At 38.3% G+C, this 15,548-nt stretch overlaps 1 protein-coding gene across 1 annotated transcript in view; it reads left to right on the top strand.

Moving 5' to 3' along the window:
* adgrv1 (adhesion G protein-coupled receptor V1) overlaps positions 1 to 15,548 on the top strand; it is a 195,036-nt gene that overhangs the window by 23,353 nt on the left and 156,135 nt on the right. Inside the window, exons 4-9 of the mRNA XM_067438222.1 lie at positions 5,722 to 5,817; positions 7,549 to 7,653; positions 7,824 to 7,937; positions 9,114 to 9,676; positions 11,603 to 11,873; positions 13,772 to 14,101. Of these exons, the coding sequence (XP_067294323.1) occupies positions 5,722 to 5,817; positions 7,549 to 7,653; positions 7,824 to 7,937; positions 9,114 to 9,676; positions 11,603 to 11,873; positions 13,772 to 14,101 (1,479 nt within the window). The remainder of the gene's footprint in view (positions 1 to 5,721; positions 5,818 to 7,548; positions 7,654 to 7,823; positions 7,938 to 9,113; positions 9,677 to 11,602; positions 11,874 to 13,771; positions 14,102 to 15,548) is intronic.

Raw genomic sequence — 15,548 nt, 5'->3', positions numbered from 1 at the left:
CCCACGTGATATCATTAACCAACGTGGTTCAATGACAGATTTGCGACAATACGGTTGCGGGAAACATGACTAGCTTGTTGATTTCTTCAACGATGCCTTGTACTATGGTAGTTAATCAGTGAGTTATGTTGTTGTACGGGAAATGCACCCCTGGTCTGTCTTGAGTATGCTGGTCACATGATTTGTTTTCTGTGAAGTTTTCTGTGATCAATTAATCAGCCTGACATAAACCCGACATGATAAGTAAATATGTAGTAATCTTACTTTTTTCAGAAAAAAAGCAAAACAACTGCTAATATTAATTGTGAACATTGTCTTAAAGTAGCACTAGGTAACTTTTCAACCTTCATAATATATTTTTTAAGACTCTTGTGATGATAAATCGACTTACAATAGGTTGAATGACACGTCTGCCATAGCCTGATGGGGTCTGTATCGTTTTTAATCGTACTTTTAAACTTCGGGTTTCGGGTAGTAACCCGAGAAAAAGAAAAGAACTACAAAATTCGACTGCTTTACGGCATATACGTCACTTCCACCAACACACACACTTCCTTACATTCGGACGTGCGAGCCCAACTTTGTTCGTCGGATAATATAGTCATGTCCGAAGCAGCAGAGACAAATAAGATAGAAAAGGTTTTGTTGGAGGAAAGCAATAAGAGGAAATGAAAAAATGATGGGATTAAAGGCAGGACGAGGATCAAAATGTGACCAGGGTTTGCTCGTCGGCGTGAGCTGAAGGAGGCGTGCCCGACCGATGCTGTCCTGCTTGTTACGGTGAGCTACCACTCAAACATTGAACTGAAGTATCATATAGATTCTGTAAAACGGTAACCAATAGACTACTATAATGACGCTGGCTTGTAAACGTGAGCATCGTGATTATTTGGCGTTTGAAAAAAATAAAACCCATGAAATTATATTCATATGACATGCTGAAACATATGCCACTGACTGTAACGTTACCTGGGATGAAGACATTTCACACGCGACGCCAGAAGAACTCCTCTTGCAGTTTTCAGGGGAACTTTTAGAGCTGCACCGACCCGCGGGACGCTTTTATGAAGTTATTTGGCCCGCACCGCACCACTGTATATATTCCGCGGGTTATGAGACGAACCGCGCATCAATAGTTCAGGGCTATCAGGGTTGTCATGTCAACAAATGCACGCGCGATGGCATCCCCTGTTGTAGGAGGACAGCTCTTACGACAGTAGTTGAGGACATTATTTTTTCCAAACTGTAGGGGGACCCCGAGAACAAAAGTAGCCAAGTGGGGCTTTAAGAAGTTGAAAAAGAAAATTAAGTTATATATTGCTCATGCTGTTATTTACTGCATTTTGAAAAGTATGTAACTCCCAGTTCACACTGCCTGTTTCACGCTCCTCATCATCCACAGTATTGACAATGAATGGTGTTTCAAGGTAAACTGGGCTCCATGTACTGGTCATTGCATTATTGTCAATTCTGGGGTGACGAATGAGGGGTGGGTTGTGGGTGGTGGGAGGGTCAGTAGAAATCTCGTTCCAGGACCGGGGCCTTTAGAGAAGACCCTTATAGGCCCTCCAGGCCTCTGGGCCTGCTGCAGTCCCCCTTCTGAAACTACAGTATATAGTTTTTGTAAAAAAAAAAACATGTTGTTAATTTTCACATGTAAAACTAATATTATTACTTTTTGTTGACTGCAGCTTTGCATTTTAACTAGATATTTTCTTGCAGATTTTTACACACTCATTTTATAGTAGAACATGGTCCAACTTGTCCATCCCTGCTCCCGAAGGGCTACCTTCCTACAGAGCTGCAAGAATAAAATGAATTATAATAAAAATAAAAGTATCTGCAAGTAGTTAAAAATGCAAATATGCTGTCATGTCCTGTAACGAGATTTCTACTGGCCCTCCCAACGCCCACAACCGACCCCTCAACTCGTCACCGCGGAGTTCAGTACATCTTAAGACACCATTCATTGTCAATACTGTGGATGATCCTTGTTTATACCCTAAACAGGCAACATATACAGGGAGTTACAACTCATTAAATCAAAACTACATAAAATAATAAAACAATTCATTTGGATGTTTTATATGTCCCGATTAAATAAGAAGTGACATGAAATGATTTTTTGCTGATCATTTTCCACACTGTAAAAAATTATTTAGAAAAAAAGTTACCTGGTTGCCTTAAAATTTTGAGTTCATTGAAATTAAAATTTTGAGTTAATACAATGAACATTTTTTGAGATTCGACAACCTTTATTAAAAGATTATTAAAAGATTTTGTAAGCATATTGGGTAATTATGTATGTGTTATTTCTGATGACACAGTGAAACATGCCAAATAGTGCTATTTTCATGATTGATGACATTTTTTATGTGGTTCAGATACAAACATATTTTGAGTATTTATTAAACTAATTTCCTTCATTGTATCAACTCAAATTTTTAATTTCAATAAACTCAAAACTTTAAGGCAACCAGGTTACTTACTTTTTTATGTTAAACCAACAAAAACCACCACAAATTTTTTACAGTGCAGTCATGTCTGTTTAAGGGTTAAACATTGTTAAATGAAAAAGGACAACGGTTCTGATTGAGAATAAAATTATTTTTTTGCTGTGTGGCTTAAAGGTATTCAGGTGCAAGCATCGGCTAAGTGAGTGTTATATTTTAATGCACACATGTTTGCTGTTATTTCATTACCTCTAATGAATGAGTTTAAAACGGATCTTTGTGGCAGAGACAGAAGTCTTTTCCTTTTTCCTCTGCATGCATCCTCTGCCCATTTTTAAGAGTAATCCATCTCAATACTGGAAATCCCAGAGTGGTTAAAATTCTTGCTTGAGTGGACAGCACTGAAAGCTTGTCAGCTCTTCATCCACAGCTCAATGGCTCATAAGCCCTCGCATGTTCTTTGATAAGTTGCGCTAACTTTCTATAAGGGTTAGGTAATGGCACTGCAGCAGCAACACTACGATAGAAGTCACCTTCAAGCGAAATAACCAACTTTGACAGCCACAACTGTCAGTGCTATTAGATAAAAGAGCTGTTATTCAAAGCTAATCTCTATAACAATTGCACAGGCCTGAAAATAAGCTTTCTATTGCATCCAAATTAGGAGAATCTCCTAGAAGCTTATTTTTTGGCACTATTCGTAGCACCAAATGGAACTGCAAAAATAACACCTGTTTTTAAAAGTTGTTCTACAGGTTAGTTGATCCAGAAGATGACTCTGGGTCTCATTTACTAATAGAGAACTTCTCACACAGATCTGCCTCATTCACAACACGTCTGCGCACACATGAATTTGTACTTAACCTCGTTCTAATGTTAATGAGTGACCTCATGCCCAATGCTTGTCATTTGCATAAAACACACCCAAACTACCATATAAGGGCTTTCTACACAACATTTCCTTTACACTCTCAGCTCTAAAGACGATCCTTGAGAAATGTCATGGGTTTTATCCTCAACCTTTAATATGTTATTTTGTAACTTGTAAGCTATTTTCCATGAGTACTAGACTTCCGATTCATTAGCCGCTATAGATATATAACAAGAAGAATAGAAAAGTGCAGTAAACGGTAAAACTATTTGTGCTACAAGCCATTGTGTTTATTATTATGATAATTATTTTAAATTATATAATGACAAATAGCAATCGGCAGTGTCAAGCGGCAGTCTGTTTTTGTACAGCTAAAATAACTGGAAGTGTCTGATACTGGAAACCTCACATATTCGACTTGTTCAACAAATGGCTACAACTGTTAAACATTAAGGTGGATATGCAGACCCAGATTATAGAGACCTCTCATTAGCCAGCTGAATATACTCATGATTTGATTATTAAAAGATTTGTATGCAGATTTTATTCACAAATTTGTATGTACTAACAGCCAGTGAATGAGACACAATGTTTAGAAATGTGGAAAAATCATCAAATGGCTTACTTTTGATCATCTCATTAAACATTACACTGAGGTGAAGGTATTTTTAAATTAAAAAATGACATTCATCGCCTGTATATGTCTAAGTCTGTGTTTCTCATAGCAGGGCCTCTCTTTACTGTGGTGTCCCGGTCTGTTGACAGTGAGTGATTAATGACAACGGGTCACGGCTCCACTGTCTACTTGTCCGCTGTTTAACAAATGAACCTTAGGCTGGCAGAATGGGGCAACTTAAGGGTGACAAAAGACCACTGGCATGAAATGAAACCCAAGCTTAAGGCACTAAAAGGAAACCGAGACAGCCCTTAAGAGTAATTTACATTAAACATATTTTAATTATTGATTAACAAAACAAAACAATAAGGCAAAACAGTTCATTCTATATTTCCTGCACTCATAATGTCTCACTTATAATTTTTTTATGAAAATGTTTGCAAGCACAGAGTCTGTTACTGATGGATCTATATAGAAATATTTGCACACTGAAGTGGGAGAAAGTGAGCGAAGGAGGGAGAGCGTTTTGCATTTTGGTTCACAGCTGGACTTCAGTCACAGCTAGCAATGAATTGTCTGAGCGTGTGTATTTCATGTCCATGCTGCCACTACAGCAAGAGCTCTGTCGCTGAAAGAAAGCTGTTACAGCTTGGAAATGCTCAAAAAAAAAAAAAAAAAAAAAAAAAATCTGCATGATTTGGTTATAGTATTCGGTTTGATTTTCACAGCAACAGACAAGCACACCACAAACACACTGACCAGGCATAACATTATGACCTACTTAATATTGGGTTTGTCCCCCTTCTGTTGCCAAAACAGCCATGACCCGTCGAGGCATGGACTCCACTAGACCACTACAGGTGTGATAGTGATATCTGGCACAAGATGTTAGCTGCAACTCCTTTAGGTCCTGCAAGTTGTGAGGTGGGGCCACCATGGATCGAACTTGTTTGCTTAGCACATCACACAGATTCTCGATTGGATTGATATCTGGGGAATTTGGAGGCCAAGTCAACACCTCAAACCTGTTGTTGTGCTCCTCAAATCATTCTTGAACCATTTTTGCTTTGTGGCTGGGCGCATTATCCTGCTTATACCGTTTCCATGAAAGGGTGTACATGGTCTGCAACAATGCTTAGTCAAAGTAATATCCTCATGGATGACATTGGACAAAGTAGCACACTTTGGTCCAGTTCTGATGCTCACATGCCCATTGTTGGCGCTTTCGGTGGTGGACATGGGTCAGCATGGGCACCCTGAGTGGTCTGCAGCTATGTAGCCCCATACGCAACAATCTGTGATTCACTGTGTATTCTGACACCTTTCTATCAGAACCAGCATTAACTTCTTAAACAATTTGAACTACAGTAGCTCGTCTGTTTGATTGACCCACACGGGCCAGCAGTCGCTCCCCACGTGCATCAATGAGCCTCGGCCACCCATTATCCTGTCACTGGTTCACCGCTGTTCCTTTCTTGGACCAATTTTGATAGATACTGATCACTGCAGACCGGGAACACCCCACAAGAGTTGCAGTTTTGGAGATGCTCTGACCAATTCGTCTACCCGTCACAATTTGGCCCTTGTCAAACTCGTTCAAATCATTACACTTGCCCATTTTTTCCTGCTTCTAACACTTCAACTTTGAGGACAAAATGTTCACTTGCTGCCTAAAATATCCCACCCACTAACAGGTGCCTTGATGAAGAGATAATCAGTGTAATTAACTTACACATACATCCATTTTTTTAATCTCTCATTTCAATGATTTACTTTTTCAGAGCTCATCAAATGGTGTGACGGTGGGAACACCAAATACTGCCACCATCACCATCCTGTCTAATGATAATGCCTTTGGAATAATTTCCTTCAACTCAGTAAGTTTCCTTTTATTTCTTCAATGAAAAGTGTGTGAGCTTAGGGGGTTGGTTCGATGGATGGGAAAGTGAGAGTGAGGGAGTGGTGTGGTGTAGGTCAGATGCCTGAGAGGAAAGGTTGCTGAGATGGGAGTCCAAGGAAACTACTTAGTTCTAAAAAAGTGAATTTTTAGAAAAAATGCAAGAGATGTACTGAATAGATTAGCTTGTTAGTTATGTATATTTCAATTTTGTCATGGAAACTGACTGTTTATATGTCACGGACATAATCGGTCCTTTCCTTTTTTATTATTTTTTCCCATTACAATTTGTTTTCTTTTAATAATAATAATTTGAGATTCCAACGATAGGAGAATGTTGTGAATGTCAGTAAAACTATGCAACTGTAAGCCACATAACAATATGACAGATGTATTGCATTAGGATTACATAACACATTCAACACATAACACATTCATACTATATCCTCCTGGGACCCAGTAATAGACTTTTGTCCACTGTAGTGGACATTATATTTTAGTGAGTTTCTGTGACATCACACACGTCACAGTTTTGAGTCAGGATGTCCTTTATAGAGCACATTCAGGGCTTTGCAAAGATACCAAATGTTTAGAGGTGTCACCAGGACAACAACAACTTCTTGGTCTTTAAAAATGGCTGACATAAATGTTTAGAACTCTTATGGAAATATGATCATATTTTGTAATTATAATTTAAATCTGATTAATTTTCTAATTGTTTGTTATAAATCAACATCTCAGGAAAATGCTATGGGGTTTCTAATCTAAATATGACTCTTTGTTACAAAACAGGGCATTGATTTCATAAATGTCCACTGTAGAGGACACCGGGACTTAAATCAAGTTTATAAGGCATTTTGGAGACACAACAAGTAAATAGAAAAATAAATTACATATCAATATTCCTATGAAATATTACATATTATTATGAAAATGTTGCCAATTATTACTCCCCTTATTACGCTTCTTTTTTTCATTACATGTTGCACCAAGAACACAATAATATGCAAATTAGATGCAATATACTGATACATTGTATTGAATGGGAAAATCCAAGTATGGCCATTTTACCCACATATTGCATAAAGTAAGATGGTATATCAAAGCATTCAGTTATATCTTTTATAACATAGCTCAGAATCATCTTTAAAAAAAGTTTGTTTTAAAAAAATCCTGAAACTTAAAAATGTATTCATGAATTAAAAATAAATCCCATTGTTTTTGCCTATACATGCAATTTCATTTCATTAAAAAATTTTAACAACTGAGTCCTGGTGTCAACTACAGAGGACATATCATAAAATATGAATATAATATAATTTTACAAAAAAATTATCTGTCAATTTGTTTCTTATGCTCTAAACAATCTAATGACATGAAAAAATACAAAATTCAAAAAACTTTTTTTTTCTGGGTCCCAGGAGGATATAGAGCACACTTTTTTTTAAACTTGCAAAGTAAGTACTTATTCAAAAGAAGTACCTACTCAGTCAGACAATATGCCATGTCCGATACGGCCTAGTTATCCTGACGATTTAGATAGCTAGTTCATGTGTGTTTAATTAGAGTTGTAAATGAAGAATTGGACACTTGCGATCTCTTAAAGGATCTCTTAATCTGTTAATGCAGTTTTTGATATCCCTAATTTCTAATTTTGTCAGTTCATGTGCAGTTTCCACTCACCAGTGATTTGTGTTTGCTTTCTGTTTAGACCTCCCTCATTACTGTGGAGGAGCCAAGAGGTAGAAGCCAGTATGTGCCTCTCACTATTCTCCGAGAGAAAGGAACCTATGGAACTGTGACTGTCAACTTTGAGGTGAGCATTGCCAGAAAGTTTTTTAACTCTGCTAATGAAAAAAAAGATTGATCTATCTATTTGATTTAATCGATATCTATCAATTGATGTATCTATTTATTTATAAATTACTTGACCTTGCTGTTGTTGATTATATTGCATATCCTCTATATTTATTTATGAATTCACAGATTTTTGGTGGTCCAAATCCTGCCAGTGAAGATCTCAGTCCAGACCTGGGGAACATCACGATTCCTCCTGGTCGTGCTGTTGTAGTTTTCGGAATCATGATACAAGATGACAAGGTATTTTTTTATATTTGTTTTATTTTTTTATAAACATAAAAGAAATCACATGAATAATGACAGCTTAAAGTTAATGTGAAACCTGTTGACAATATTTTTTTTTCTCCATAAGGCGCTTTTCTGGGAGAAGCGTCTTTTTAATGAGGAAAACATGCAGACCGAGACTTGATTTAATCTAGTCACGATTGATTGAATTGTGAGAAGACTGTTGGAGAATAGAGGCTGGAAATAAGAGGGTTTATTATGAATGTTTAATATATTTCTCAATTTGAGTGTATGATAAAAGATTACTTGACGATTTGTTGTCAAAAATATTCAAAACAAGTGAAAGGCAATATGATTTTTAGTAAAATAACTCAAATAAGTGTTTTTCTTTTTTTGGAATAACACAAATTAATGAATAATTGAAATCATTCACAATAAGCATAGTGCATTAAAGGGGTGATGAATTGAGAAATCAACTTTCCCTTGAGCTTTTGATATATAAAAGGTCATGGTAATATAAGAATATCCTGCAAGTTTCAGAGCTGAAAACTTCCTTGTTAGTCAAAGAAAAGCTTTTATAGACACCATGCCCAGAAAACGATCGTCTGCTTCATTCTGAAGTAATCATGTGAGTGTGACGAAACACCGCCTCTTCTGAATAATAAGCACATCTAATTCAGTAGACCAGCCCACTGACTCATGGAGCTGTTAGGATCGCGCTTGCCAGTAGCAATAAACATGCCGAAGAAGATAGCAAGCTATTACGCTTTTCCTGGTTGTGGAAGAACACAGTTGCTTCATAAGCTTCCTTCGGATCATAATATTTATTTTTGAATAAATATATATTTAAATATATATTTATTTTCTATAAAGTTCCCGCTCACATGGTGAAGACACTATACATGTGTTCACTTCATTTAACTGCGGAAGCATCTGTAAACATGAATTTTGCAGATTTATTGAGATTAAAACGCAATGTTGTGCCTTCTATATTGGATCCCACATGAACATCATTAGTTGTCCTCAAACAACAGTATAACATTCTTTTAAAAGCCAGTTCATGACACCTTAAAATGCAAAATTGTGGTTTTGTTCTGACCTTAATGAAACGTAACGTCAACAGTTAGATGTTCTGCATTCGCCTTAATCATAATGTGTGTGTTTTTATTTTTTATCTCACATCTCCTTTAGCTTCCAGAAGATGATGAAACCTTCACAGTACGTTTGACAGAAGCAGCTGGCGGAGCTTTGCTCAATCCTAACAGAAGCAGTGTGCAGATCAAGATCTCCCGTAATGATGCTCCCATCCGCTTCTCCAAGCCCACACTGGTTGTGCCGGAGAACATCGGTGTCATTTCTCTTACCGTTACACGTGGTAGAACTGAGGATGGTCTTCTGATCGGTTCTGATGACAGAACAGTGTCTGTGGCCTATGCAGTTGTTACGGGCAGTGGAGAGGCCAGTGCTACACTGCTGGCAGACTTTGTGGATCTACAGACAGAGAGGATGGTTATTTTCCCTCCAGGGGTCCATGAAACCGAACTCCGCTTCAACATTAGAGATGACAACATTCCGGAGATTGCAGAGTCTTTCCAGGTGGTTCTTCTGGAAGAGACCCTATTGGGTGATGCTGTGCTGATAACTCCGAGTATGACACTCGTGACCATCGAGCCCAATGATAAGCCTTATGGAGTCCTGTCAATCAGTCCTTCCCCTATACAACCACACATCATCAATGAAGACCTGAACCCAATGTGAGTAGAACATACTTGCATTAATGTGTACAGCAGGGGTCCCCAATGTCGGTGCTGGAAGGCCACTGTCATGCAGAGTTTATCTCCAATCCCAATCAAACACATCTGAAACAGCTAATCAAAGCATTTATAGGCATTGATAAGCTGTTTCAGGTGTGTTTGATTGGGGTTGGCGCTAAACTCTGAAGGACAGTGGCCCTCCAGGACCGAGATTGAGGACCCCTGGTGTACAGTGTGCATGAGAATTATTGCAACAGGTCATTATTTAATTAAAAGAGGGTGTGTTGTCTTGGCATCCTAACTAGGTAAATGTAGGTATAATGCAACAAGGAATAAGAAAGCCCATCACTTCTTTGTTACACCAAGTGCACATGGTAGGTTATCAAACTTTCTGAGAAAAGGTAGAACATGTTGTCTACTCAATTGTCTACATTCCTGTTGGTAGTTGCTAGCCTAGAAATCTAGACGCACCCTAGCGGCAGAAAATCTAATCTGCCGCGAGTGTCGTCTAGCAACTCTCAATAGCTGTAAAAAACAAACTCTGGTCAGGCCAATAACATCGTGTATAGAGTCAGTGGGCGGGGCTTAACATAATGACGGCAGAGTTGTGCTACCAGTAAACACAGAAGCTAGCGAACGGTGGTCTCTCGAATCATTTTTCACTGCAACTCTGGAAGACTTGGAGTTAAGCTTTTCTCTGAGAAAAGAACAAAGAACGGCACTGAAGTCATTCTTAAAAGGGGAAGATGTGTTTGTAGTTTTGCCGACTGGATACGATGAAAGTTGAATCTATAAACTAGCTCCACTTCACCTTCGTTGCTCTGGTTGGTTGTAGCTCTATACAATTGTGTGCAGAGGGAGTTTAAAAGACAACCATTTATCCCGCCACTCGGATTGAGCTCTGTCAATGGTGAGTTTCCAGAGCAAACATCTTCATGTGGGTCTGGCTTGTCAGGCTAGGTAGTTGCTACTCATTTCAGTGCAATCTATTTGTATAGCAGTTTTTACTGTTACTGTTTTGTTTAACTGCCAATTGAAGAATAGAGCTAACAAAAAGCTAACAAAATGTCACACCAATTTCAAAAGTAAAGCAAAACCTAATATTATCATTCTAATACTTATCATTCATATTATCAGTAAAGCAAAATCTTACTATACAACATACTTGTTTAAACAATTGAACTACAAATATATAAATATGAATACATAAAATACTGTATGCATAGACTACCATTCAAACGTTTGGTTCTGAAGGATGTTTTAAAAAAATGCTCACCAAGGCTGCATGTATTTGTATGGATATACAGGTAGGGATATCAGGATTATTTGATGAATAGAAAGTAAAAAAAATATCAATTTAACCCTTATTATTACACATTATTACATTATTACACACACACACACACACACACACACACACACACACACACACACACACACACACACATATATATATATATATATATATATATATATATATATATATATATATATATATATATATATATATGTTTTATATATATGTTTTATATATATGTTTTATATATATATTTTTATGTCAATTGCACATCTAACACGGATAGATCTATACCTGTCGGAATAATTTAAAACTCTCCTGATATTAGTGTAACGATTACAGAAGAATAAAATAAAGCATAGTGTTACCTTTTGGAGCTTGGAAGGTTTATGATGAGCAGATTGTTTCATACCATCATCACTGTCCTCGTCAGAGCTCATTTCCCAGTACATTCAGCATGGCTCATATTTGCAATCGCAAACATATTATAATATAATAATAAAGGCATTTAAGGGTTAAAAAATATTTAATTTAAAAAACAAACTTTTTAACAGTAATGTATACTGTATAATATGATGCAAAATATCCGAAATTATAATTCATATACTGTTAAATTTTCCTTTTCTCAGATACGAAGGCATCATCATTGTGCGTAACGGAGGAACTCATGGAGCTGTTTCAGTTCAATGGAATATTACGAGAAACTCCACGGATGGGACTCCAGTCTCTGCCGACCTTAACCCTGCATCAGGTACCCTGAGGTTTGCTGAGGGCCAGATGAGTGCTGTCCTGCCTTTAAACATCACTCAGGACAGCCTTCCTGAAGAAGCAGAGGCCTTCCTCCTCAGATTGATTCCAGGATCTGTACAAGGAGGGGCTGAAGTGGATGAGCCTATGGATGTGAGTGCTCGGCATGTGTTTGGTTTTTAACTAATGCATTTAATGAATGTGTTTGGATTGCAGATCATAGATCGGTGGCTGCTCAACTCTGAAATGGATTTAGTTATGAAAGATGGAGCAACCTGACGATGATGACAACTTGAAGCACTCTAATTTTTGGAAGGAAAATATTATTATTCATAGTGGGCCTGGGCACTGGTTGTCTTACATGTTTAAATGTCACCCTCTTTGATATTATAGATGTTTTTGCTTAATTTCAGACAGCCATGGTAGCAGATCCCTCTTGGACCTCACTGGGAGGTTTGTGGTGAGACATCCAGGGAGGTTGTTGTCTTAGTCTGGCTCAGACCCCTTGTCAAAGAGGAAGTTCCCGGATCAGAGCTGGTTCTTAGTTACCATCTGGGCAGCACTTAGTCCGTTTAAGCGGATGTGGCGTAAAATGAGACACATGTGTCTCTCTGGCACAGCAGCATCACAGACTACTTGTTGCACTGAGTGTCACTTGGGTGTTCCCTTCATGTGGTCCCAGCGCAAAATAGCCCACAGCAGAGCCTGTGGGTGGCTGTGTGTTCTCTTTATAACTTGTCTGTTGCAAGTTTGATTATGTGTGAATGGGGTGGATAAATCCAACCCGTGTTTATAGATAAACCCATCAGTTACCCATAAGTGTGAGCCGAAGTTTGATAGCTGAATTGGCTTTGCAGGATGTGAAAACTAAGTGTGAGGAGCCTATTTATGTCAACTCGCTGTAAATGCAGTGAAAAATCCACAAATTGCAGTACTACAAATATTTAGAGAGGTCTTGTGCCTTGGTATGATGAGGCTTGGGTAAATGACAGAGTAATAAACTAGCTCATGAATGCTATTTTTACACTCTTGTGAGGTCTAATGAAAGAGAAGGGCTTTCTAAGATTAGTTCACTGAGTTTTACACAGATAGTCTGATGCTACATTCACTGTAATGAATGGTGACAGTTGTTTATTGCTGTGTGTTACAGGTTTCTATATTGAGAGGAAAATATCAGGTTATGTTAGAGTTCATCACAAAAGGGAACTGAACTTTACAGTTGCAGACTATTAAATCCATCTGAGACACTGCATATTGCTACATAAAATATTGAGTGTTCACACAGTTATGATTGGAATAAAAAAGGTACAGAAGAAAAAACGTAGCAAGCCGGTAGCTGCCATTGCATATTAGAGTGAAGGGGTTTTATTTTTGGTGTTTTTTTTTCTGCAATATTGCAGCTGACAGCTCAGTGGGTATCTTGGGTACTTTTTTACGTTTATTCCAATTTTAAAATTCAATTAAAATTGTTACTTTTGAGTTGAATATCATGTTTTGTTTTTGCGTCACTTGAAAGCGAGAATGGATACTGATGGATTCAAATGGATTCAAATTTTGAAAATAAAGGAAACAAGTACATTCAAATGGAACGAGTTGACCAAATTGTTCAATTCCATTCCTTTTTAAAGGAAATGATTATGTACTTATCCATTTCATTGTGATTGGATGCCCACACACTCTTGTGGTTTTGATTTGGGATTTTCATTTCGATTTTTTCTGTCCACATGTATGGTGTGGACAGAAAAATTGCCTGTTGCTGTAATCTTATAAAATCATGTCTGTCTAGGACATGGTGTTATGTGGTTGATTTTTTTGTGAGTTAAAGTTGCCTAAATCCTCTTTTTGGCATTGGCAGTGCTGTTTTAGTTTGAAACAGGATCAAAACAATGTGTGTTTTAAAGTAATGTCTTGATCCATAGAAGTTAATTATTGTATTTTTGCTTGTTGGCACAAACTAAAGGGCTAGTGATTAAAATGATTGTCTATAGTTATTGCCTATAACTTAAATGAACTATGGAAGGAAACTGAACTGTATTGTTCTTCATTCACAGATGGTATTCTTCATTCAAGATAGTGATGATGTCTATGGTCAATTTGGCTTTCATCCAAGAAGGAATCAAAGTATTCAGAGTCAGCCAGAGGGACGGTTCCTGTCACTTAGCTTCCTCAGAGAAGGAGGGACCATGGGAGAGGTACGACTTACCCTAACTGCCCTCTACATACCTGCCAGACCATTGGACCCCTCACGAGCCAGAGATGGGGTGCTGAATGGTACCAGTGTCAACAGTGTGCTGTTCAGTTCTGGTCAGTCACAAGCTCAACTCATCTTGCCCATCCGAAATGATGCCTTTCTGCAGAATAGGGCTCATTTCCTCATAAAGGTAGGATATGTCTTTCAAAGACCTTTTGACAATTGCACATGCTGATACAATGTATAGCATAAATGCTTTGTGTATAAATATAAAATACTAATTCAATACTTTTATTTAGCAAGAGTGCATTACATTGATAAAAAGTGAATAAATATATTTATAATGTTTTAAGCCCTTCAATATTCTATTCAGCAATGGATCCTAAAAAAGAATCATAGTTTCTACAAATAAACTGTTTTGAACATTGATAATAATTGTATCTTGAGCTCCAAATCAGCATATTAGAATGATTTCTGAAGGATCATGTGATACTGAACTGGAGTAATGGCTGATGAAACAGCCTTGCCACCACAGGATAATATTGCATTTCATTTCATTTTTTTAAAAATAATATCTCACAATAGGACTGTTTTACTGTATTTTTGATCAAATAAATGCAGCCTTGTTGAGACCTCTTTCAAAAAAATCTTACAAACACAAAACATCTCGGGTTATGACTATAACCCCTGTTACCTGAGAAGGTTACAAGACGCTGCATCTATCGACACTTTGGGAACGCCCTCTAGCGTAGTGCGTCTGAAGCATGAACAAAATTTGTCTCCAAACCATTGGTGGATCGTCATGACGTAGTATGCGGCGGCATACACGAAAGCTACAAAGAGGACGCCGGCACATTGTGCAGACAGTCTTTGCAAATGAAGCAGGAGCTCCCTGCCTTATGAGGGGTGGGTACGTGAGGCATTGTCTCGTTCCATTCTCAGGGAACAAGGGTTATACTCATAACCCGAGACGTTCCCTTTCGAGGGAAATCACACTGTATCTATCAATATTTTAGGATGAATGAATGAAGGAATGAGGCATTTATATAGTGCTTTCACATGTACTACTGTACACCCAAAGCGCTTCACACTCATGTCAGGCGTCTCTCCTCAACCACCACCAGTGTGCAGCATCCACTTGGATGATGTGATGGCAGCCACAGTACAACGGCGCCAGTGCGCTCACCACACACCAGCGAAAGGTGGAGAGGAGAGAGGGTGATAGAGCCAATTCAGTGGATGGGGATTATTAGGAGGCCATGATTAGTAAGGGCCAATCAAGGGAATTTGGCCAGGACACCGGGCTTACACCCCTACTCTTTTACGAGAAGTGCCATGGGATTATTAATGGCCACAGAGAGTCAGGACCTCGGTTTAACATCTCATCATGACAGTATAGTGTCCCCATCACTATACTGGGGTGTTAGGACCCACACAGACCACAGGGTGAGCACCCCCTGCTGGCCTCACTAACACCTCTACCAGCAGCAATCTGTTTTTCCCAGTTGGTCTCCCGTCCAGGTACTGACCAGTCTCAGCCCTGCTTAGCTTCAGTGGGAAACCAGTCTTGGGCTACAGGGTGATAAGGCTGCTGGTCTAAATACCACACCAACAATCACGCTCGCCCTAGTGTGAAG

This window comes from Pseudorasbora parva, chromosome 3 (genome assembly GCF_024679245.1).
Source record: "Pseudorasbora parva isolate DD20220531a chromosome 3, ASM2467924v1, whole genome shotgun sequence".
NCBI classification, from domain to species: Eukaryota; Metazoa; Chordata; class Actinopteri; order Cypriniformes; family Gobionidae; genus Pseudorasbora; species Pseudorasbora parva.
The sequence above is the reverse complement of the archived record's forward strand: the minus strand, read 5'-3'. Positions and strand labels throughout refer to the sequence as shown.